General features: G+C 42.0%; 1 protein-coding gene across 1 annotated transcript in view; it reads right to left on the minus strand.

Annotated features, from left to right (window-relative positions):
• Positions 1–21,566, minus strand: part of CCDC38 (coiled-coil domain containing 38) — a 54,244-nt gene that overhangs the window by 9,920 nt on the left and 22,758 nt on the right. The window contains exons 8-14 of the mRNA XM_054028469.1: positions 20,527–20,795; positions 19,435–19,518; positions 10,189–10,258; positions 8,793–8,856; positions 8,269–8,420; positions 2,284–2,419; positions 1,107–1,312 (exon numbers count right to left, since the gene is read on the minus strand). Coding sequence (XP_053884444.1) covers positions 1,107–1,312; positions 2,284–2,419; positions 8,269–8,420; positions 8,793–8,856; positions 10,189–10,258; positions 19,435–19,518; positions 20,527–20,795 — 981 coding nt within the window. The remainder of the gene's footprint in view (positions 1–1,106; positions 1,313–2,283; positions 2,420–8,268; positions 8,421–8,792; positions 8,857–10,188; positions 10,259–19,434; positions 19,519–20,526; positions 20,796–21,566) is intronic.

Consider the following 21,566-nt stretch of genomic DNA (forward strand, 5'->3'; position numbering starts at 1 on the left):
CAGCAGGCTCTGCTGATCAGTACCTCCCGCTCCCTCCCTGTGCCTCCCGCGGTCAGCTGTTTTGCAGCGTGCAGGAGGCTTTGGGAGGGAGGGGGAGGAGCAAGGGTACGGCATGCAGGGGGGAGGAAGAGGAAAGAGTTGAGATGGGGGTGGGGCCTTGGAGGAAGGGGTGGAGTGGGGGCAGGGCTTGGGGCAGAGCTGGGGGTGAAGCACCTCCGGACACATTAGAAAGTTGGCACCTATGAGAGAAGCAGATTCATTACCAATTTGGAAATAAAATCATAATATATGGATTAACAACAAAAGAAAGTGTAGTGGTTACCTACAGATAGATCAGCTTTTAAACTTTTCAAAGTTTTGGGGAAGATTTTCAAAATCACTCAGCATTGGCCTAGGGGAAATTTTAGCACTGATTTCTATGGGAGTTAGGGCAACACTGAGTGTTTTTGAAAATCCCATCCCCAGTTATGAATGCCGGTCTTTTTCCTTATAGTAGTTTTTCTGAGTGCAGTGAGAAATCGACCATTGCTAAAATTTATTGATTATAACCAAGCCTGGGGACGATATATTGTATTACTGAGGGAAACACAATTCAGTGCTTGGAAGCATCTCACAGGCCTTGTTTTCACTACAAAATAAATGCATGTTCTTAACTCAAGGTAAAATGCTAGTGAATACAAAACAACTTATAGAATGGGGAGCCTAGTCTTTAAATCAACTTGCTAATGCATGTGAAAACTACCAACTGCCTTGTTTTCACTACAGTTTTACCTCAAGTTAAGAACCTGCCTTTTTGGGTGGGAGTAGTGAAAACTAGGCTCTAGATGTCTGATGCTGAACACACCAAAGGGCACTAGGAAGGCATGTGCAGTTATTTTACTATCTTAAGTACAAAACATTATGCTGCCCCTAATGTGATGCTATGTAGGTAAACATCTAATTTATGCACATCCAAAATATACAGACACATTTGTTGTTAGAACTTCCACATTTTGCAAGATTAAGACCAATATTGTTAGTTAAATGCTCTAAGCCCACAAAGATTGTTCAGAATACAAATCAGGAAAGAGCTTGCTCATTTTATACATATTGAACATTCACTTTACCTTTGTCTTCTTTCTTTCATCTTACTTTTCTCAATTGCTTCAATATTTTCTTTTGGAACTGACTCCAACAATTCACACAGTTCTTCAATTCGATTCTCTATTCTCCTCAACATCTGAATGGAGTTAATGCTTGATGTGTCTACTTCTCCAACACTAACTCTGTACACTTCTGCAACCTTTTTAGTAAGTGAATGTAGCATTTTGTCCTTAGATTAAACACAAACAAATCTGTAAGAGCCTATAATTGATATTTGAATATAATAGCATTTCTGTAAATGCCTTGAAAGCAGCAGACAATATATACGTGTATTTACTATCAATCTGACAGTCACATGTGATCACATCAATAAGAGGACGACTTTTGCGTTATGTGAATGATGAAAAACAGAAGCATTATAACCTTATGAAAAACAACAAATACGCAGACATGGAATTCAAAGAAATTCCACCTTAGCGTTTTGGTGATAAATACCTCACCCTTTCCTGAGCTACGGCCCTAATTCAGCAAAGTACTTATGTACATGCATACGTGTATGTCAATGGGACTTCTCACATGCTTACAGCTGGGCACGTGTTTAAGTCCCTGGCTGAACTGTGGCCCCAAAGGGGCAGCCCAGGGATCACCTGCAGTAGCTATACTGAGGTAAACTACAATTTATCCTATTTACACTAGGATTTTATAACGTGTTATCTATCAGGTGAAATCTACCTCATTACAAACAGTTGTAATTGCACAATTGCATAAAATGTATGTTACATTCATCTATCTTTGTGCTCAAATACTTGAAGTACGTAGTTTAAGGGAAAAAAATATAGTCTCAGATTATCCCTTCCCCCCCACAATGTTACCTAGTCAGATTTACTGTACCATAGCTAGAAAGAAAAAATTGCTGACTTCTACATCAGCAACTTGAATAGCTGCAGATAGTAAATGAAGTAATAATAATAATGAAGTATTAGACACTGCACAACTGATGCTGTTATCTAAACAGGAACAGATTAGGAGAGAGGGGAGGAACCACATGGAATACTTTATGCTACTATTTATTTCAAGGCATAAGAAAATCCTCATTTCAGCACTTCTTCTTTTTCCTCTGTGATAAGAATAAGATTTTTTTAAAGATGTAATTGCAAAATTTGTTCTCTTGATATAAAACGTGTTTTGCAAAAGAATTACCTGGATTTCTGGATTAAACTCTCCAAAAGAAAACATTTTAGCTCTTAGTGCCAAATCTGTGCGTTTTTCCTCTTCACTGATGCAGGCAGCTTTAAGAATTTCTTTATGTCCTACAACAACACTTACTTTTTCATCTCTGTGGGGAAAAAGAGATCTAGATTTTAGTCATATATTCTGTGGATTCATTTTGTTGTGCAGTAACTACCACTCAGCAGTTTAAAATGTTCTTTTTAGATAACTGCTAACATTGCCAGCCCACAACATTTTGGCACCTGAGGCGGGGAGCTCAAATGACACCCCTGTGCCCCCTTGCTTGGGCCAAAACTTTGAAAGGTCTCAATTCTGCCTTCTTCCTGTTCTACTCTTCTCATGGTACTGCTCTGATACCTACCCCAATAAAGGAGAACTAACAATTTAAAATGCCTTGTTCAAAAATAATTATTTTAAGTAACACTTAACTTTCAAACGCCTGAACAGCAAATGTAACTTTTCTTGGCTGCATAGTAAACATTGACATTTTTATCTGTTTGAATAATCAAAGTAGTGCTTTCCCATGCTTTCTTGTTTGCAAAGATTTGAACTGCTTCCTGCTGAAGGTCCACAGTCTGGGCCAGCTCATGGTCTATTGAGATGGTTGCAAGGCTGACCAGCCTCTCCTGTGTCATTGTGGAGCGTAGATGTGTTTTTATTAACTTCAGCTTGGAGAAGCTGCTTTCTCCACTGGCAACTGTTACAGGAAGTGTTAAATGTATGCGCAGAGCAACAAAAGCATTTGGAAAGAGGGTGGTCATCTTATTTGTGCACATATATTCCAGAACAGCCTTTGGAGTTGATCCTGCTGAAATGTATCTTGAAAGGGCTTTCAGTTCATCACCTAAATCACTCACAGCAATATCGCGCATGTCATCATGTGTCAACACTGTCTCAAGTGCCCTGCATTGCTGGTGTAGGTCTTCTTCAGGTAGAATGAGGAGTTTTGGAATATCATACAACATCCCAAATATACTGCTGTGCTCCTTGAGCTGCATGAAACGTTCTTCAACTGACTGTATTGCACAATATAGCACCTGGTTAAAGAATTCAACTTTGAATTGTTGTTTGGGGTCTCTGATGGGATTATCCCGTGCCTCATAATCAATATGTCTTCTTCTTCAGTGACTCTTGTATTCTTGAATGGGTGGGAAAATAGCTTCAGTGTGAAGTTCCTCTGTCAACTTTTGTGCACTCTTCAGAACGTTTTGAAATCCCTCATCTGACCAGTAAGACTGTAGGTATGACTTTGCTTTGTCCGGTTGTTCGATTGCTCTAGATATATCAAGGTCAACAGCTTGGAGTCTCTTGCTTACAACATTTATTTCAAACAGTATGTCATGCCAGAACACTAAGCCACACAGAAATTTGAAATTACGTATTTTTCTGGTGATTCCATTTCCCTCTGCCAATGTTCTCCCATGAACAGTTCCTGTCATAACATTATCCTCCATAATGGCAACTATGCCATCATCTATCTTTCCAATTTGGTGTTTGATAGGCTTTATCGCCTCCACTCGACTTTCCCATCGTGTGGCACTCAGTGGTTTCAGTGTCAGAGAGGATATTCCCAGATGTTGCTTCAAAATTTGCCATTGATGTGTTTATGCAGAGAAAAATACATAGATGCTTCGAATTACATTAAAAAACTCAGCAGCCTCACTAGAAACTGAGGCTGCATCACTGACCACCAAGTTCAATTAATGAGATCTGCACGGGACAAAAAAAGGTTGAGGGTTTAACTCTTGGATCCGTGTCTGCACTCCTCTGTTGTTTCCTCTCATGTTGGCACCATTATCGTAGCCCTGACCTCTCATGTCAGCTATCGCAATTCCCGTATCTTCCAGCTTTTTAAGAAGCACATTTGTCATACCAGCTTCTGTAGTATCATCAATGTCAATAAATTCTAGAAAATGCCCTCTGACAGTTACCATTGCAGGGACATTTTCACTAGGTTCTGTTGTTGTTACAAAACACATCATTAAAGTAATTTGTGCCGTATGGCTGATGTCAGGTGTGCAGTCCAGAATAACAGAGTAATATCTTGCTGACTTCAGATCTGCCACAATCTTCTGTTTTACTTTTGTTGCCAGTAACTGTATGATCTCATTTTGAATTGTTTTTCCAAGGTAGTGGTGTGTGTACATTTCTTGGGTGGTGACTCTTCTTAGATGCTCCTGGAGTACGGCATTAAACTCAGCTATCAGCTCCACAATTTTAAGGAAGTTTCAGAGTAACAGCCGTGTTAGTCTGTATCCGCAAAAAGAAGAACAGGAGTACTTGTGGCACCTTAGAGACTAACAAATTTATTAGAGCATAAGCTTTCGTGGACTACAGCCCACTTCTTCGGATGCATATAGAATGGAACATATAATGAGGAGATATATATACACACATACAGAGAGCATAAACAGGTGGGAGTTGTCTTACCAACTCTGAGAGGCCAATTAATTAAGAGGAAAAAAAAAAAAAAAACTTTTGAAGTGATAATCAAGCTAGCCGAGTACAGACAGTGTGATAAGAAGTGTGAGAGTACTTACAAGGGGAGATAGTCAACGTTTGTAATGGCTCAGCCATTCCCAGTCCTTATTCAAACCGGAGTTGATTGTGTCTAGTTTGCATATCAATTCTAGCTCTGCAGTCTCTCTTTGGAGTCTGTTTTTGAAGTTTTTCTGTTGTAATATAGCCACCCGCAGGTCTGTCACTGAATGACCAGACAGGTTAAAGTGTTCTCCCACTGGTTTTTGAGTATTTTGATTCCTGATGTCAGATTTGTGTCCATTAATTCTTTTGCGTAGAGACTGTCCGGTTTGGCCAATGTACATGGCAGAGGGGCATTGCTGGCACATGATTTTAAGGAAGTTTCCATTGTTTGGCACATACAGCTGATCTGAAGTGCCACACAGTGCCAGGTTTTGGGTAGCAAGCATTCTCACAATGGCAATGAGCCTTTTCAGAACATTTTGCCAGTAAAGAGACTCTGATGCAATCTTCTCTTGATGCTGATCATCTATGGTGGCCTTTAACTATAGTCTCATCTCAAGTTCTTTCCACCTATGGAATGCTCTCTGGTGATTTGCTGCCTTCTCATGGCATGCCAGATTTCTAGCCAGATTTTTCCAGTCCTTTGTTCCTGTAGAACCCAATGTGGCTGGAACATTAGACTGGAAGAGTTTGCAACAAAAACAGTATGCAGCTTTCTGGGTTTTTGAGTACATGTCATGGCCTCTCCACTTTGTCACCATTGGGGATTTCATGCCAGTAATGTGTTGGATGGTAACTTCTATTTTCATTATCTTTGGGGAACATGAAGTTTTTCACTTGCTGTGGCCCATGCAGTACAAGGAAGTCCCTCAGGCTACTGCTCAAGTGGGTCCACAGTCCTGGATCATCTAGATTTAAGGAACTAAACTCAGCAGCAGCCGTTTCTTGTGCCTCCAACACACTCTTCTCTGATCTATACTTTTCTTCAGGAATGTACATGGTTACATCCATTTGAGATGGAGATATGGATGCTGCAGTAGCTGCCAGGTCATCTGCACTCTGACTAACTGGTAGATCAGGCATCTCCTCACCACTCACATCCTCAGTGAGGCCAGAAGGCTCACCGTGAACATTTGTGACTATGTATCTCAGGAGAGCTCCTTCCTGCTTAGATAGAAAAGTGTCCTTTGCTTTCTTTCTGTTTCTGAATGCTGCCCCAAAGGGGCGTTTTCTTCTTTCACTCATGTTCTGTGTCAGCTATAGTGGATCTCAACACTCAATTGAAGGGGACAAATAAGCAGGCTGGTAGCAGGGCCTGAGTGAGGGAAGATATCAGTGTCTTAAGGGCCTAACTGGCTCCTACTGCTTCAGTTAACTGCCTGTTCTCCTCAAGTAGATTCAGGGAAGCAGCAGGAAACAGGAAGCTCCCTGAGAAGCTGGTGTTAATCAGTCCAGGCTCCTGGGGGTGCTAGAGAGGTACATAAGAGGCTCCCCTTCCTCCTCTCTCTCCCTGCAGCTCCTGCTGCTTTCTGTTATTCCCTCTCATCTTTTCTCCTGCCTGCCTGTTATGTCTCTTGTGCCCTTCTTCCTCCAGCACAGCACTCCTCCATTTCTGTGCATCTAGAGCAGAGAGAATACATATGCACCAGCAGCAGACACAATTTTCTACACTCTGGGTCCTAGTAGCGCCCCCCCACAGTCTGGCACCTGAGATGGCTGCCTCAGTTCACCTCATGGTAAGGCCAGCCCTGACTGCTAATATCTTAGAAACTGGCTATTCTAAGAAAAGGAAGACTTCAAAGCTCCAAGTCTAAACAATAAATCAGTTTACCTCTTGTATGGGGAAAGAAAGTGACAGGAATTCTTTTTTCATATAAGTTAACAATTTGAAAGCATTCTAGGCAGCTAGAACAAATCTTGGCATTATTTAAACTTCACTACAGTGACTGTCATCAGTCATTATCAACTGATACTATAACAAATAAGCATTAGGCACTGTAGAAATTAGGCAATTAAATAGAGAAAATGAACAAAAAATGGATTTTAAAAACTTTGACATTAATTAAAAAATAAAACACAAATAAGCTATGCATTTGTGAAAGGATATTAACACAGCTCACGTGCACCATTAGACAGAAGGCCATAAGGCCTCTGTGAAGTAATATCTGCAGCTCACAAAGTAGCTTTCCTCCTAAAGTCCATACAAAATAATGTATAGGGGTCACTTCACCTTGCTATGGGTTGGAACACAAAAGCTATTTAACAGCACTCAGACACATTACACGACTCTGTGGGGCAGGAAGTGAAGAAGAATCTCTTATCCAGCTCAAAATGGGAATGTAAGTAAAGTAATTTTAATTATCCATGTTGAAATTTAGCAAAAGTGCCATAACCACCACACTGTCTAAAGTGGATCCTGATTGCAAAAGGGATGGGGGCATGGCCCTGACTCCTCCTGCTCCCTCTGTAGGTTGAGGTGTATTCCCACAGTCTGTTGAATGGGCCGGGAGGAGGAGGAGGAAAAGAGCCTCCTTGTGCCCTTCTGTAGGAATATAGGCCCTCATTAGATTTGAGTGAATTATGGTTTTAAATTGAGTTGGGATGCACGAAAGGCAGAAAGCCTGTGACCAAAAAGAATGAGATCATGAAAAAAGAAGAGGAGTTGTGTTAAACTTGTAGTGAAACTTCAAAATACCTGTGTTATCTTATATAAGGTTTGGGCTGAAGTAATAGAAATAAAACATGGTTAATTGGGTACCAGGTGCATTACATAATTGGCAACATAAGAAACTGCTTCATCTGGCCTTAGCTAAAGTCTGAGACTTGGCAATGACATCACTTGTTTGTTAAGGGGGGGGTATACAAAAAATAAACTCTGAAAGGGTTCATTGCTAATCCTTGCCTGACCATGTTGGAGCTGACCAATATGTGTCTAAGCACCCCTTGGTTTAGCCCATTTGTAAGTGTTCTGTTAGAGCTTGGATGTAGTAAACTGCTTATTAGTTAGGCTTTTTAGGCATGTTTAGAGCAATTGTATAAATACCATTCAGCCTTTGTATTTCATAATGGCATTTATGGTTAAATGAGTGTCATGGTAATATCCTGCATAAATAATAATCCCAGCACCTTCTCCTCTACTCCGTCATACTAGGCCAGGGATTATATGGCCCTTACTAATTACAAATGGGACATACACAACATGGAGCATATTTGTTTCCCCAGTCTACCTCTTTGCCACCCAAAAATGACAAGCTTGTGTAGTGAAACTGCTATTTTCTGTTATGTATCTACCTTATTCAGAAATTGTGCTCCTTCAAAATACCTTATGAGCCATACTTAAAGCATGACTATGTTGAAAATGTCTCTGCTTTGCTGTTCAGGGAATAGGTCAGTTAATCAAAATATCCAGCGGTGAAGAGGTACCAACTAGCTTCTGAACTACATATTGCTCTCTCTAGTTCAATAACTTACAGTTTTGCCTTTATAATTTTTGCCATCTGCTCAAGTTCATCCATAGTTTCATCTAAGTCTTGGTTATTTTGGATCAGTGCAAGATTTTGTTCCTCTAGCTCTGTGAAGATCTGAAGTAACTGTTTTGGATCTGTGAAATATATTTCGGGCACCTAAGACAGAGGAAAGAAAGATACATAGCATCTACTGGAAGAGGAGCTACACATATGTTAGGTAACTTCAGTTTTGCTGCAAATAATTCTTTCTAAAATTTAAAACAACAGAAAAATGTTAATGACATGTACGGGGGGAATCTTAAGGAGCTGATTAAGAAAGGACTGTGGCTGATTTGAGCTGTTGTAGTGATGCAAAGCTGCTGGAGCAGAGCTGAGAACCTGACCAATGGCTTGAACATGTGCAACCAAGTACACAATCTGGCCCAGAATTTCTGCAGTTTTTGCATAAGAAAAATCAAGTCATTAAAAAATAAATAAATCTCATTTTCCAGAGGACACATGTTCAATCGAGAAGTATAGTTTCATTACCATATCTGTGTCCAAGTCTTTCAAGGAATCTTCATGAATTGCACAATCACTTTCGCTTTCCCACCTGATATAAAAGGAAAGGAGAAAAGGAGTCAGTTCCTGGTTTCTAAGCCTAAAATCCCAATCCTACAAGAGCTTTCTGATTTCAGTGTGTGTGGAAAGGGAACTCCCATCATTGCAAAAGATGTTTTCAACTTTTTGAAGATTTAGGCCTTAGTCGTCTCCACATATGCACAATAGTCTTGTTTTCTCAACAACAAGAAAGCATGCAGTGGAGAGAAGGTAGGAACTGAAGCTTTAACCAACAGGATTAAATTTGATTTTATAAAGCAACTCTCACACCCATTCCTGCAAGGGAACTATTTCAATGCACTGTCCTGTACTTACAGATTCTTCAGGACTCTATTGTACCTAAAAGAATAGTTTCTGCCTTTTTCAGTAATAGCTGCTTTATAAGTGCTTCACAAAGTCGTGTGTTATACACAGGTATTAATGACTGTGTAGGCAAACCGAGCAATCATTGTGAGCTCAATAGCTCACACGCTGCCTTGGATATATCTATTTTTTAAATTGGGATAGCCCTTCAGCAGGTTCCAGCACATAATCAAGGGCAGAAACATGGCAAAATGGATGGGCAAAACAGACGTCTATCTGCAAAGAAAAACAACATTAACTAAAAGAGGATGAAAAGGACAGTTAACTATACGATGCTAAATTACAGTTCTCAATTCCCTCCAACTCTGTTCCCCTTTGTTTCTCCCAGTCCTCTTGTCTTTCTACTCCACTGCTCTGTAACCAGTGCTGCACTTCCTGTGGGAGCCCCTCAGCCAAGCCTAACTGTGAGCTTTCAGCCACAAGACAGTTAGTTTAGCTGTCCCATTACAGGCACCTTCACCCGATACTGGTCTGGCTCCAGATGTTCACTGACAAAATTTTCATTCAGTCATCATACTTCTCCTGGTGTGAATAATCACAACAAATTCTTGGGCCTTCATCCACAAGTCACCTTAATACTAAGCTGTTGATTTAAAGTTTCTAGCATCGATGATTGTTAAATCCTTCTATCTACCAGATGTCAATGCTCAGAACAGAGGCTGACCTGGGGGCAGAGGAACACACAAATGTGGATCCTTCTAGTTGGCTTTGGCCATTGGTACCACTGCCAAATCACTATCACTATGGAGGTGGGAGATTTATTGATAAACTTCCTTACTATGGTATGTAGGTATCTGTTATAATTGCATTTCTTATTTTCATTTGCTCTCTTACTTGATATATTTTCTTCTTATTGTACACAGGAAGATGGAGAAAGCAAACTGAGAATGGAGAAAGCAAATTTTGTCTGATACTATACCTTGATGATGTCTTTTTTTTATCAGTCAAGATGGATTTGCACTCACTTAACATTTTCACTTCTTCACCCAAGTCTGTTTCTGTGAGCTTTCTAGAAGACCTGCGTTCATTTTCTTCAAAATGTGAAGAGATAAAAGGATAAAATTGAAAGTAAATATGTATCCAAATTATAATATTATTCATCTATATGAACATGAACTTACACTCTAAGGGGTATATTCTTATCTTGATCCTTGGAATGTTACCAGCAATGGTCTCCAGATGTTAAGAAGATGTATTTTACCAGTTTGTCTATAACTATCATATAGTTTCTTTCTAAATATATATTAGATAAATACAACGAAATCCTGTTTTCATAACTTGTAAATGAAACCAATGTTATTTTAAGGCTTTTGAATAATAACAACTTCTTACCCACTTTATAAAAGTCATTTGTGATGCGTTTTCCTTGCTTTGGACTTGAGGCACCAAGATATTTTTCCTTTGTGCTGTGATTCAGTTTCTTTTTTCAGTGTCTAGCAGTGAAGCAGCTAAATTTCACTTCCATCTATATGTAGCTCTCTAATCAATACATGTTGATATTCATCTCATTATACTTATTTTACAGATGTCTTCAGTGAGGAACAGAGTATTTAAGTGCCTTGCCTATGGCCACATAGTGAGTCAGTAGCAGAGATATGTAATCTAGCATTCATAGCTTTTGAGGCCAGAAAGGACCATTAGATTATCTAGCCTGACCTCCTATATGTCACAGGCCATTGAATTTCACCCACTTACCCCTGCATTGAGCTCACTAGCTTGTGAGGGACTAAAGCATATCTTACAAAAAGATGATTCTATTCACCAGTGGATTGCTTTAGCCGCTAGAGAACATTATCTAATAACTCTTCAGTTACAATACTTTTAACTAACTATTCAGTCATATTTCAGAGTAGCAGCCGTGTTAGTCTGTATCCGCAAAAAGAACAGGTACTCCTGTTCTTTATTCAGTCACAAGTTTTCTTCATGTTAACTTTCTATTATAATTTTTATAAAATATCAGAACCCTGAAAAATACAGTAGAAAAGATATCTCATCCAAGTTCCATTTCATCATAAAACTTAAGTCTTGTCTGCACTGCATTTGCATAAGCAAATTATTTTGTATTATTATTTTCCATGGTGTTTTACCCTCTCTCGTTTTCCTTCTCTAGATATGGAAAGATGCAAAACTAAGTCCTAAAATGTTCACTTAGGTCTGATCTGGAAAATGGGTATACACATGCTTAATTTACCCAGGAGTAGTCCCATTTACGTCAATGGGACTACCTGCAGGTGTAAAGTTAAGTGCATATTTAAGTCTTTACAGGTTTGGGGCGATAAGCTGCAAAACAAGGAGCAGAGAGCATGGTCCAAAATAGGGATGTAGAGTTTCTAATTTTCCATTGTTTATTTGTATAATCACCATCTCTCATACATATACCATCATGTTTTGTCAATGTAACCTGGCCTATATTTTGTAAAAGTTTGCTCAGAAAGGGAAAATTCCATTGACATCTCATGTAACTCTTTGAAAAACTTTAAAAACTATCCTGGCCACACCTCCTACTTTTTCCTTCCAAGTTTTGGCTAAAGTTTTGAGTAAACATATTTGCATGTATTAGGAGAGGGTTCAGAAAAGAGCCACAAGAATGATTAAAGAATTGGAAAACATGCCTTATAGTGACAAACTCAAGGAGCTCAATCTGTTTAGCGTATCAAAAAGAAGGTTATGTGGTGACTTGATTCCTAAGTGTTATAGATTGACAATATCCTGACCAAACCTTGCAGAATTAAGATAAACTTTACTGAATTAAGTTAAACCTTATTGAATTAGGGTTAACACTTTTGGAGTTCACGGCATAACAAGTGCAAATGTTTATGTACTATTGTGAAATTGTATGGAACTTCTTTAACAGAAAGACAAGATTAATGCAGTCCCTGGAAGGTATGAGGAAGTTCAAAGGTTTTTTTGGAACAATACTTCTGAAGTGGGTTTCCTTAAGAAATATATTGAGGTGAAGGGAATGCAAATTCTCCCCCTACAAAGCCAACCTTTTGAAGATATGCCCTGGGGAGAGATTCTTTGTATACTAACTACCTGGTTCCGGAGACTCCAGTTCAAAGACCCAAACCATATAATAAGGGAACTGAACATGTTACGAGGGTGCTTGTTCTGTATTGAAGCTCTGAACTTATAACCACAAGGATGCCCCTAGGATGGGTATTAAAAGATTGCACTTGTCAGAACCCATGTGAGAGTTGGGACGAACTCTGGTAAGCAGGGCCGGCCTTAGCAAGAGCGGGGCCCGATTCCTGGGGGCGGGGCTTGCCACCGGCAAGCCCCACCCCCAGGAATCGGGCCCTGCTCGGGCTGGGGTCGCGGGGTTTGGGTCCGGGCCGGAGCCACTGGGGCCGGGGCCAGGCCGGAGTTGCTCAGCCCGGGGCCGAGCCGGCGTGCCGGGGTCTGAGCCAGAGCCGCCGGGGCCGCTCGGGGCTTGGGTCAGGGCCACTCGGGCCAGTGCCCCAGGGCCCGAGCCAGGCCGGGGGTGCTTGTCCGGGGCCGGAGCCATGGGGCCGTGCTGGGGGTGCTCGCCCGGAACTGGGGCCGCTGTCCTGGGGTCCGAGCTGGGCCAGAGCCAGAGCCACTTGGCCGGGGCCGGAGCCGCTCGGGCCGGGGCCGGAGCCGTGGGGCCGGGCCGGTGCGCTCGGCCGGGGCCGGTGCCCCGGGACCCGTGCCAGGCTGGAGCCAGAGCCGCCGGGGCCGGGGCCGCTCGGCCAGGGCCGGACTGGGCCGCGCCGCGCCTCCCAGGAGCCCTTCTCGCGCACCCCCCCCTTACCTGTTGCTGCCGCCGCCTGCCCCTTTTCAGACTTCCCGCGAACATCTGATTCGCGGGAAGCAGGGGAGGGGGAGGAACAGGGGGCGGAGCATTCAGGGGAGGGGAGGAGGGGGAAGTGAACTGGGGGCGGAGTGGACAGCTGCGGGGTCCTCTTAGGCGCGGGGCCCAATTCAGCCGAATCGGCTGAATCGGCTTAAAGCCGGCCCTGCTGGTAAGCTTATTACCATGCATGTATGTTCTCTTACTGTTTTAAATGTTTTCTCTGTAAGGTTTCTTACCTTGAGAAAAATGGGTTTGCTTAGAAAATACTATGTGGTAACTTATATGTGTAGCAATTGCACTGTTCTCTGTTTTTGAAGAGAAAGCAAGCAAGCAGTACTTTGCCTCAGTCTTTAATGAGGCTAATGAGGAGCTTACAGATAATGGTAGGATGACAAATGGGAATGAGGATATGGAGGTAGAAGCCAAACTCGAACAGCTTAATGGGACTAAATCAGGGGGGCCAGATAATCTTCATACAAGAATATTAAAGGAACTGGCACATGAAATTGCAAGCCCATTAGCAAGAATTTTTAATGAATCAGGAAACTCAGGGGTTGTACCGTATGACTGGAGAATTGCTAACATAGTTCCTATTTTTAAGAAAGGGGAAAAAAGTGATCCGAGTAACTATAGGCCTGTTAGTTTGACATCTGTAGTATGCAAGGTCTTGGAAAAAATTTTGAAGGAGAAAGTAGTTAAGGACATTGAGGTCAATGGTAATTGGGACAAAATACAACATGGATTTACAAAAGGTAGATCGTGCCAAACCAACCTGATCTCCTTCTTTGAGAAGGTAACAGATTTTTAGACAAAGGAAACGCAGTGGATCTAATTTACCTTGATTTCAGTAAGGCATTTGATACGGTTCCACGTGGGGAATTATTAGCTAAATTGGAAAAGATGGGGATCAATATGAAAATTGAAGGTGGATAAAGAACTGGTTAAAAGGGAGACTACAACGGGTCGTGCTGAAAGGTGAACTGTCAGGCTGGAAGGAGGCTACTAGTGGAGTTCCTCAGGGATTGGTTTTGGGACCAATCTTATTTAATCTTTTTATTACTGACCTTGGCACAAAAAGTGGGAATGTGCTAATAAAGTTTGCAGATGACACAAAGCTGGGAGGTATTGCTAATACAGAGAAGGATCGGGATATCATACAGGAAGATCTGGATGACCTTGTAAACTGGAGTAATAGTATTAGGATGAAATTTAATAGTGAAAAGTGCAAGGTCATGCATTTAGGGATTAATAACAAGAATTTTGGTTATAAATTGGGGACACATCAGTTGGAAGTAACAGAGGAGGAGAAGGATCTCGGAGTATTGGTTGATCACAGGATGATGATGAGCCACCAATGTGATATGGCCGTTAAAAAAGCTAATGTGGTCTTAGGATGCATCAGGCGAGGTATTTCCAGTAGAGATAAGGAGGTGTTAGTACCGTTATACAAGGCACTGGTGAGACCTCATCTGGAATATTGTGTGCAGTTCTGTTCTCCCATGTTTAAGAAGGATGAATTCAAACTGGAACAGGTACAGAGAAGGGCTACTAGGATGATTCGAGGAATGGAAAATCTGTCCTGTGAGAGGAGACTCAAAGAGCTTGGCTTGTTTAGCCTAACCAAAAGAAGGCTGAGGGGAGATATGATTGCTCTTTATAAATATATCAGAGGGATAAATACCAGGGAGGGAGAGGAATTATTTAAGTTTAGTACCAATGTGGACACAAGAACAAATGGATATAAACTGGACATTAGGAAGTTTAGACTTGAAATTAGACGAAGGTTTCTAACCATTAGAGGAGTTAAGTTCTGGAACAGCCTTCCAAGGGGAGTAGTGGGGGCAAAAGACATATCTGGCTTCAAGACTAAGCTTGATAAATTTATGGAGGGGATGGTATGATGGGATAGCTTAATTTTGGCAATTAATTGATCTTTGATTATTAGCAGGTAAATATGCCCAATGGTCTGTGATGAGATGTTAGATAGGGTGGGATCTGAGTTACTACAGAGAATTCTTTCCTGGGTGCTGGCTGGTGAGTCTTGCCCACATGCTAAGGGTTTAATTGATCACCATATTTGGGGTCAGGAAGGAATTTTCCTCCAGGGCAGATTGGCAGAGGCCCTGCAGGTTTTTCGCCTTCCTCTGCAGCGTGGGGCACAGGTCACTTGCTGGAGGATTCTCTGCACCTTGAGGTCTTTAAACCACGATTTGAGGACTTCAATAACTCAGGCATAGGTTAGGGGTTTGTTACAGGAGTGGGTGGGTGAGATTCTGTGGCCTGCGTTGTGCAGGAGGTCAGACTAGATTATCATAATGGTCCCTTCTGACCTTAAAGTCTATGAGTCTATGAGTCTATAAGTGTCCTAGGGTATCTGTCTGTGCTGGGAATGACACAGTGGAGGCAGGGAACTGTCCAGCCTGGGAATGCCCTGGGCAGAAGAAAGAGAGGCTGGTGTCTCCACCCAAGAGAGGCAACAGCTGGGGTGCTGAAAGCCAAGAGTGGATTCCCTTGCTGAACTACTGAAATACAGGTGCAGTTGGCCTTAACTGTGACAGTAAGAACCTACATGGGGAACAGAAATTTGATAACAGAGGGCTCTTCAATCTAAGAGACAAAGTATAACAAGATCCAATGGCTGGAAGCTGAAACTAAACACAAATTCAGAATGAAGCACAAATTTTTAACTGTGAGGGTAATTCACCATCAAAACAATTTACCAAGACTTGCGATGGATTCTCCAACACGGAACATTTTAAAATCAAGATTGGATGTTTTTCCAGAAGATATGCTCTCATTCAAACAGAAATTAATTCAGGGAAGTCCTATATACAGGCAGCCAAATTAGAGGATCACAATTGTCCCTCTGGCTTTATAATCTATGATTTTGTGAAAATAGTATCTTAATTCCTTAGGGGTTCATTTGAGGAATAGGAATTGGGAATACAATCATAATCCTGTGTTTCCTATACCATAATTGCAAAGAGGAGATAGCAATCCTCTATTTTGGGTACATCAGAGGCAACCTGAGTTCTAGTTTCCCCAGTCTGATCAATTTAAGGTAAACTTGCCCCTCTCTTCCTTCCACCCCCACCACAAAAAGAGATCCCTTCCACTATAGGACATTTCCTCAAGTTTCTTCCCTACTTGCAGGAATAACAGTACCTAGACTTATAGATGTGGCCATTTAAAACATCAATTCTAGTTTCTGCTGCCCTCATTTTCAAGTCAGAGGTCTTAAGGGCTGCCATAAGTCAGTGCTTAGCCAGGTCCATGCATGCTCTAAAGTACTGGCAGCTTAAACTACTTCGGTTTTCTTGGTAAAATCATGAGTTTACATGCCCAATTCAACTTCTCAGATTGGAAATTGACCATGCCAGCAGAGAGCTAATGATGGAAACAAGAAGCACAAATAACTATTAATCATCCTTTCATGCAAGTAAAACATTTACTCAATTTTACCAGATTCTTGACAATGCAGCTTCAACTAGCCAACTCCTGAAGTACTGTAGTAGGTGGCATCCATGTTCCAAGGGAATCAGCACAGAACAAAAAACACCAATAACTCTTTCTGCGACCAACACAGAAGAGGTCGGATATGTCATATAACTTGGCAGCACTATAAGTGCAACAGGTTGAACAGACAAAGACATTACAGCCAGAACGGCGAAAGCCAGACATGCCTTCATAATGATAAAACCAATCTGGAGGGCAGAAATCTTGACTTCCAAACAAAACTTCAAATTAATACCACTACTTAGTCGGTCTTACTATCTGGCACCGAAACTTGCAGACTTGTGAAGACCTTATCATCTAAACTCCCATGTTTTCATAAACAGTTGCAAATCCACAAACAAAGAGCTCTGGAGGAGATCAAAACAGAAACTGATAGGACAGGAAATTACAGAACGAAAGTGGAGATGGTTAGGACATAAATGGAGGAATGACCTGAACAACATATCCAAGATAGATGTTGGACAAGAAACCTCCCACCCACCCCTAGGGCAAGAGGTGATGAAATAGACCAAGATAACATGGAACTGCACAACAGAAGCAGAATTGAAAGCTATCAGATTGACATGGGAAGAAGCTAAGATTGCAGCAAGAGTCTATCAAGGATGGAAGGCTGTGGTGGAGGTTGTATGTTCTGGATGGCATAGACATAAGTAAGTCAGAGTAGCCTAGGAGTGAATGCATACTTCCTTCACTCAGGTAGATGACTAAACGAGTGAAGTTAAACTACAGCACTGATCAATATTTTCTCTGCAGCTCTTTCATGGTGAAATTCATCCTGCCTGCTCCTCCCAAAGTCTAAGCCAGGGGTTTTCACAACTAATTTTTTGGTGGCCTCATACCAGAGCCACCAACTCTGGCTGTACTGACAATTTTTCCTAAAATACTTAATTAACGTTAGGAAAAACAATTAAAAATGCATAAATTCACATCCAAGTCATTGTAATTTATATTCATAGATTTTTTTGGCAGACTCAATAATAAAAATAATGCTGCCTCACTCCGCCCCGCCATCCAGGGCTTAATGGGTCCTGGGGCTTGCTGTGAAAAGTGGTATTTGTATATTTGTTAATATCACAGCACACTGAAGCTACCTGGGAGGCTATGAAAAGTGATAAGTGATATTAACAAACATACAAGTATCACTTTTCACAGATAGCTAGTAAGTCTGCTGTGAAAAGTGATACCTGCATGTTTGTTAATATCACCTTTCTCAGCAAGCCCCAGGATCCATTAAGCTCTGGATGGGGGGGGGGGCGCGAAGGGGAGGCAGCAGGGGCCAGAGGCGATGGTGGGATGGATGTGGGGCCAGGAGAGGCAGTGGGGGCCTGGGGCAATGGAGGGGATGGATGCGAAGCCAGGAAGGCAGCAGGGTGCTGGGGTGGATACAGGGCCATGGGAGGCAGCGGGGGCCAGGGGCAATGGGGATTGGTGATGAGCCCCACGATCACGTGGCTAGATCCTGATGTCTGCTGCCCTGCGGCCAGGGCCGGGGCTCAGTACCCGCGGCCAGAACCTGGAGCCCGGGACAGGAACTGTATGGCTGGAGCCAGGGATCAGAGCCCACTGCTGCGCAGCTGGAACCAGGCGTCGGAGGCTGAAGTCCTGCAGCTGGAGGCCAGAGCCGGAGTGTGCGTGTGTCAGTAACTGCTGCCCCGCGGTCGGAGGCTGGGGCCGCATAGCCAGGTTCCTGACGTCCTGGCGCTGGAGCCTGCCGCCCAAACCCCCTCCCCACAATGTGGGTCAAGAACTCACCTTGTTCCTGCAGCATTGTGCCCCACCTCTCTCCAGAGGCGGTGCAGGGCAGTGCAATGAGGAGCAACAAGGAGGGAGTGGGAGGCGCCAATGTTTTCCTCCTCCCCCGCACCACCCAGGAGGCTGTTGTGGCCGAATGTAAAGCCCCTGGTGGCCGCATTTGGTCTAAACAGTCAGGCTTTGTGTTGGGAATTCCGCAACAGCAGCAGGAAAGGAAAGGATGGAATCCATACCCAAACCTGCAACCAGGCAACAGAGGTACAGTGCATAATTTCTATGGCCACTCTTCCAGCCTGTGGCCCTGAACAGTGACTACAGCCCCTTCTAACTCCTATGAAAGGGTGCAGTGAGACTGGATCAGCATAAGCACCGATCTAGTGGTCCTTTACCTGCCTTGCCCCAATAGGCTCTTTTGTGTCAGGCTATTTGAAACTGAGGCCTGGTCTACACTACAGAGTTAGGTCGACATAAAGCAGTCATAAGACGTAAGGTAGACATTGGTCCCACCGATGTAAATCGCCCGCTACACTGACCTCATAACTCCACCTTTGCAAGCAATGTAGCCCTTAGGTGGAGGTAGTCAGGGTGACAGAGTGTCTGTGTAGGTAATGTGTTACTTTGCCTGTTTTTGGCTGTCAACCCCATGCAGGGCTCAAAGCTGGATACACCCCCACCCTCCCTAGGGCTGACAGTCTGAGCTGTCAGCCCCACATGAGGCTCATAGCTGGAGTCCCCCGCCCCAGGGCAGGGGTGAGGACTCCAGCTGTCAGTGCGCCACACCGTTAAGTTGGTGGAAGTATTTCTGGTGAAGACACACACCACTGACAGAGGGGGCATAGTGTGGACAGGAAGCATCACAGTAAGTACTGCGATCGCTGTACGCCAATTTAACTTAGGTTGACTTAATTTTGTAGTGTGCACTCACATCTCCGGCTGCTTCATCTATGCACCCTCTACCCCTGCTCCTCACAGACACAACCCTACTAAGGGGAGGACCTTGTATGAACCCTCCATGACTGTGTGAATTTTAAAATCAGTGAACAGGAATACCTTCCCCACCCTACTGCATAGACCTCATACCTTTGTTATCATGCACCGCTGTTTTCAGGTGACAACTCTCACTTAGAGTTGATGTTTTCCTATTGTGTCCAGCACTTTTCTCAAAGGAACTGAAGCGCCTGTCTGTACTTGCTGTATAGATTCTATCTAAAGATATAAACAGAACTATAACTGAAGAGCTTTACTAAAAGAAATGTGGCTTGACTGACAGTAACAACAAAGTTACTGCTCTGACTTACTGTGAAAGCAAGTGGAGAATATAATGGGATCTAAATAAAGAATAATGTAAAGGAACTTTTTATCTGAGGTACAGCTTAAGCAAGAAAGCTCTTCCAACTGCTACAGGGAAAAACAAATAGTAATACGGGAAATGGCCTTTAACAGTAAGGTCTTGGCTGCACAAGAAACTTGCACTAGTTAAGCTAAAATCAGTTTTTAATTTGATTTAGCTTAACTGGTGCAAACCCCTGTGTAGACACTTCTTATACTGATTTAAACCTGATTTAGAAGATTCCTTAACAGATTAAGCTAAATCAATGCAAGACAGGTTTAAATTAATTTGAGTATTCACACAGAGGTTTGCACTGCTTTAACTAAATCAATTTAAAAATACACCTTTAATTAAAATTTTAATGTAAACAAGGCCTAAGTGAGGCATCTAGAAAAAAATAAACATTCATTTTAGAAAGCTAGCCTAAACATCAGGCTTCAAAAGACACAATTCACTAATGGGGGCTTATGTCAGCCACATTATTTACCCCAAATTGTCAACCCTACATGTTCAAAAAATCATGAGTCAAGACCCCAAAATCATGAGACTAGCTTAAAAATCATTACTTTTTTTTAAAAGAGGTAATAAATTTGGGGTTCTTGTTATTTGTCTTCTGGTTTCTGAGTCTTTAAGGTGCACTTGCTTCATTTTTTTTCAAGCTTTTCTCTGTAACCATGAGGGCTAGAAACTTACTTTTTTAAAAACTGAAAGCCGAGCTCTCATACAATCTGTGGAAACTTGTGGTAAAATTACGAGAGTTGGCAATGCTGAAATGGAATCAGCATCTAATCACTTCATTTTTGAAAGTCCTGACTTGTGTGTGTTTAAATTTTCAGCCTTAACCACATTTATATAGATTGTGCTTTATATTTTCAGACACATACTTTGCTTTAAAAAAATAGAACCGTGGCGTGGTTGGCGTGGAATTGAAGAACTTATCTTCTCTTTGCGTGCACTTTCTTTTTCTTGGTGTGGAGTGAAAGCACATGTAATCATTTCTCTTTGCATGATCTCTCTTTCTCTCTGTTTGTCTATTCTTGCTTTCAACTTTTTTGTTCTCTGTTCTTCTTGCCATTCTTTAGGAGAAAGTTTCATCAAAAAATCTTCATAATATAAACTCTCCATGAGAAGGAATTCGGCATTTGCAATTTCACTACAAAAATACATTAGAGTATACAGTTAGTATACAAGCAGATATACAAAAAAAATGTAAAGTTTAAATTATATCAACTTAAAATGACATTATCTTAGTCACATATTACACTGGCATTTTTCAAAATGTCGGTTACTGAGAAACCCTCTCACATCTGGGTCAGGAGGTGACTTCAAAGTTCCTCCTCAGCATATGGGCTCATACTTATTATAGATACTATGGTGCAGAACTAAAAAGGTGTGTTGAACTGTTGACAGCCTTTCAATGAAACACTAAACACAAGTTCTTTCTGCTGATCTTTCAGGAAAGTGAATGAGAAATTTCTTACCTGATCATTTTCTTTCTGCTAGCCATCTCTCTCCCCATTTATCCCTATTGGGTTAATGTCCCCCCACTCCAAGGAATTTGGAGTGGTCCAGTGTTGTTGCTGGATACTGCAGGACTAAGCACTACCCTTCAGGTCAGGCCACCAAGCCATTAGAAGGGTTCTTCCAGAGCAAAAGAAACACTCCAGCAACTGATTTATTAGTATTTAGAGAACATCCTGATATACTGATTAACCCCAATAAAATTATAAAAGGGTAAAAAACAAAGGTGATGTCATGGTAGGGATCTACTACAGACCACCTAACCAGGAAGAGGTGGATGAGGCTTTTTTTTTAAACAACTAACAAAATCATCCAAAGCACAGGACTTGGTGGTGATGGGGGACTTCAACTACCTAGACATCTGTTGGGAAAATAACAGAGCAGGGCACAGTTTATCCAATAA

Source organism: Malaclemys terrapin, chromosome 1, assembly GCF_027887155.1.
Source record: "Malaclemys terrapin pileata isolate rMalTer1 chromosome 1, rMalTer1.hap1, whole genome shotgun sequence".
NCBI classification, from domain to species: Eukaryota; Metazoa; Chordata; order Testudines; family Emydidae; genus Malaclemys; species Malaclemys terrapin.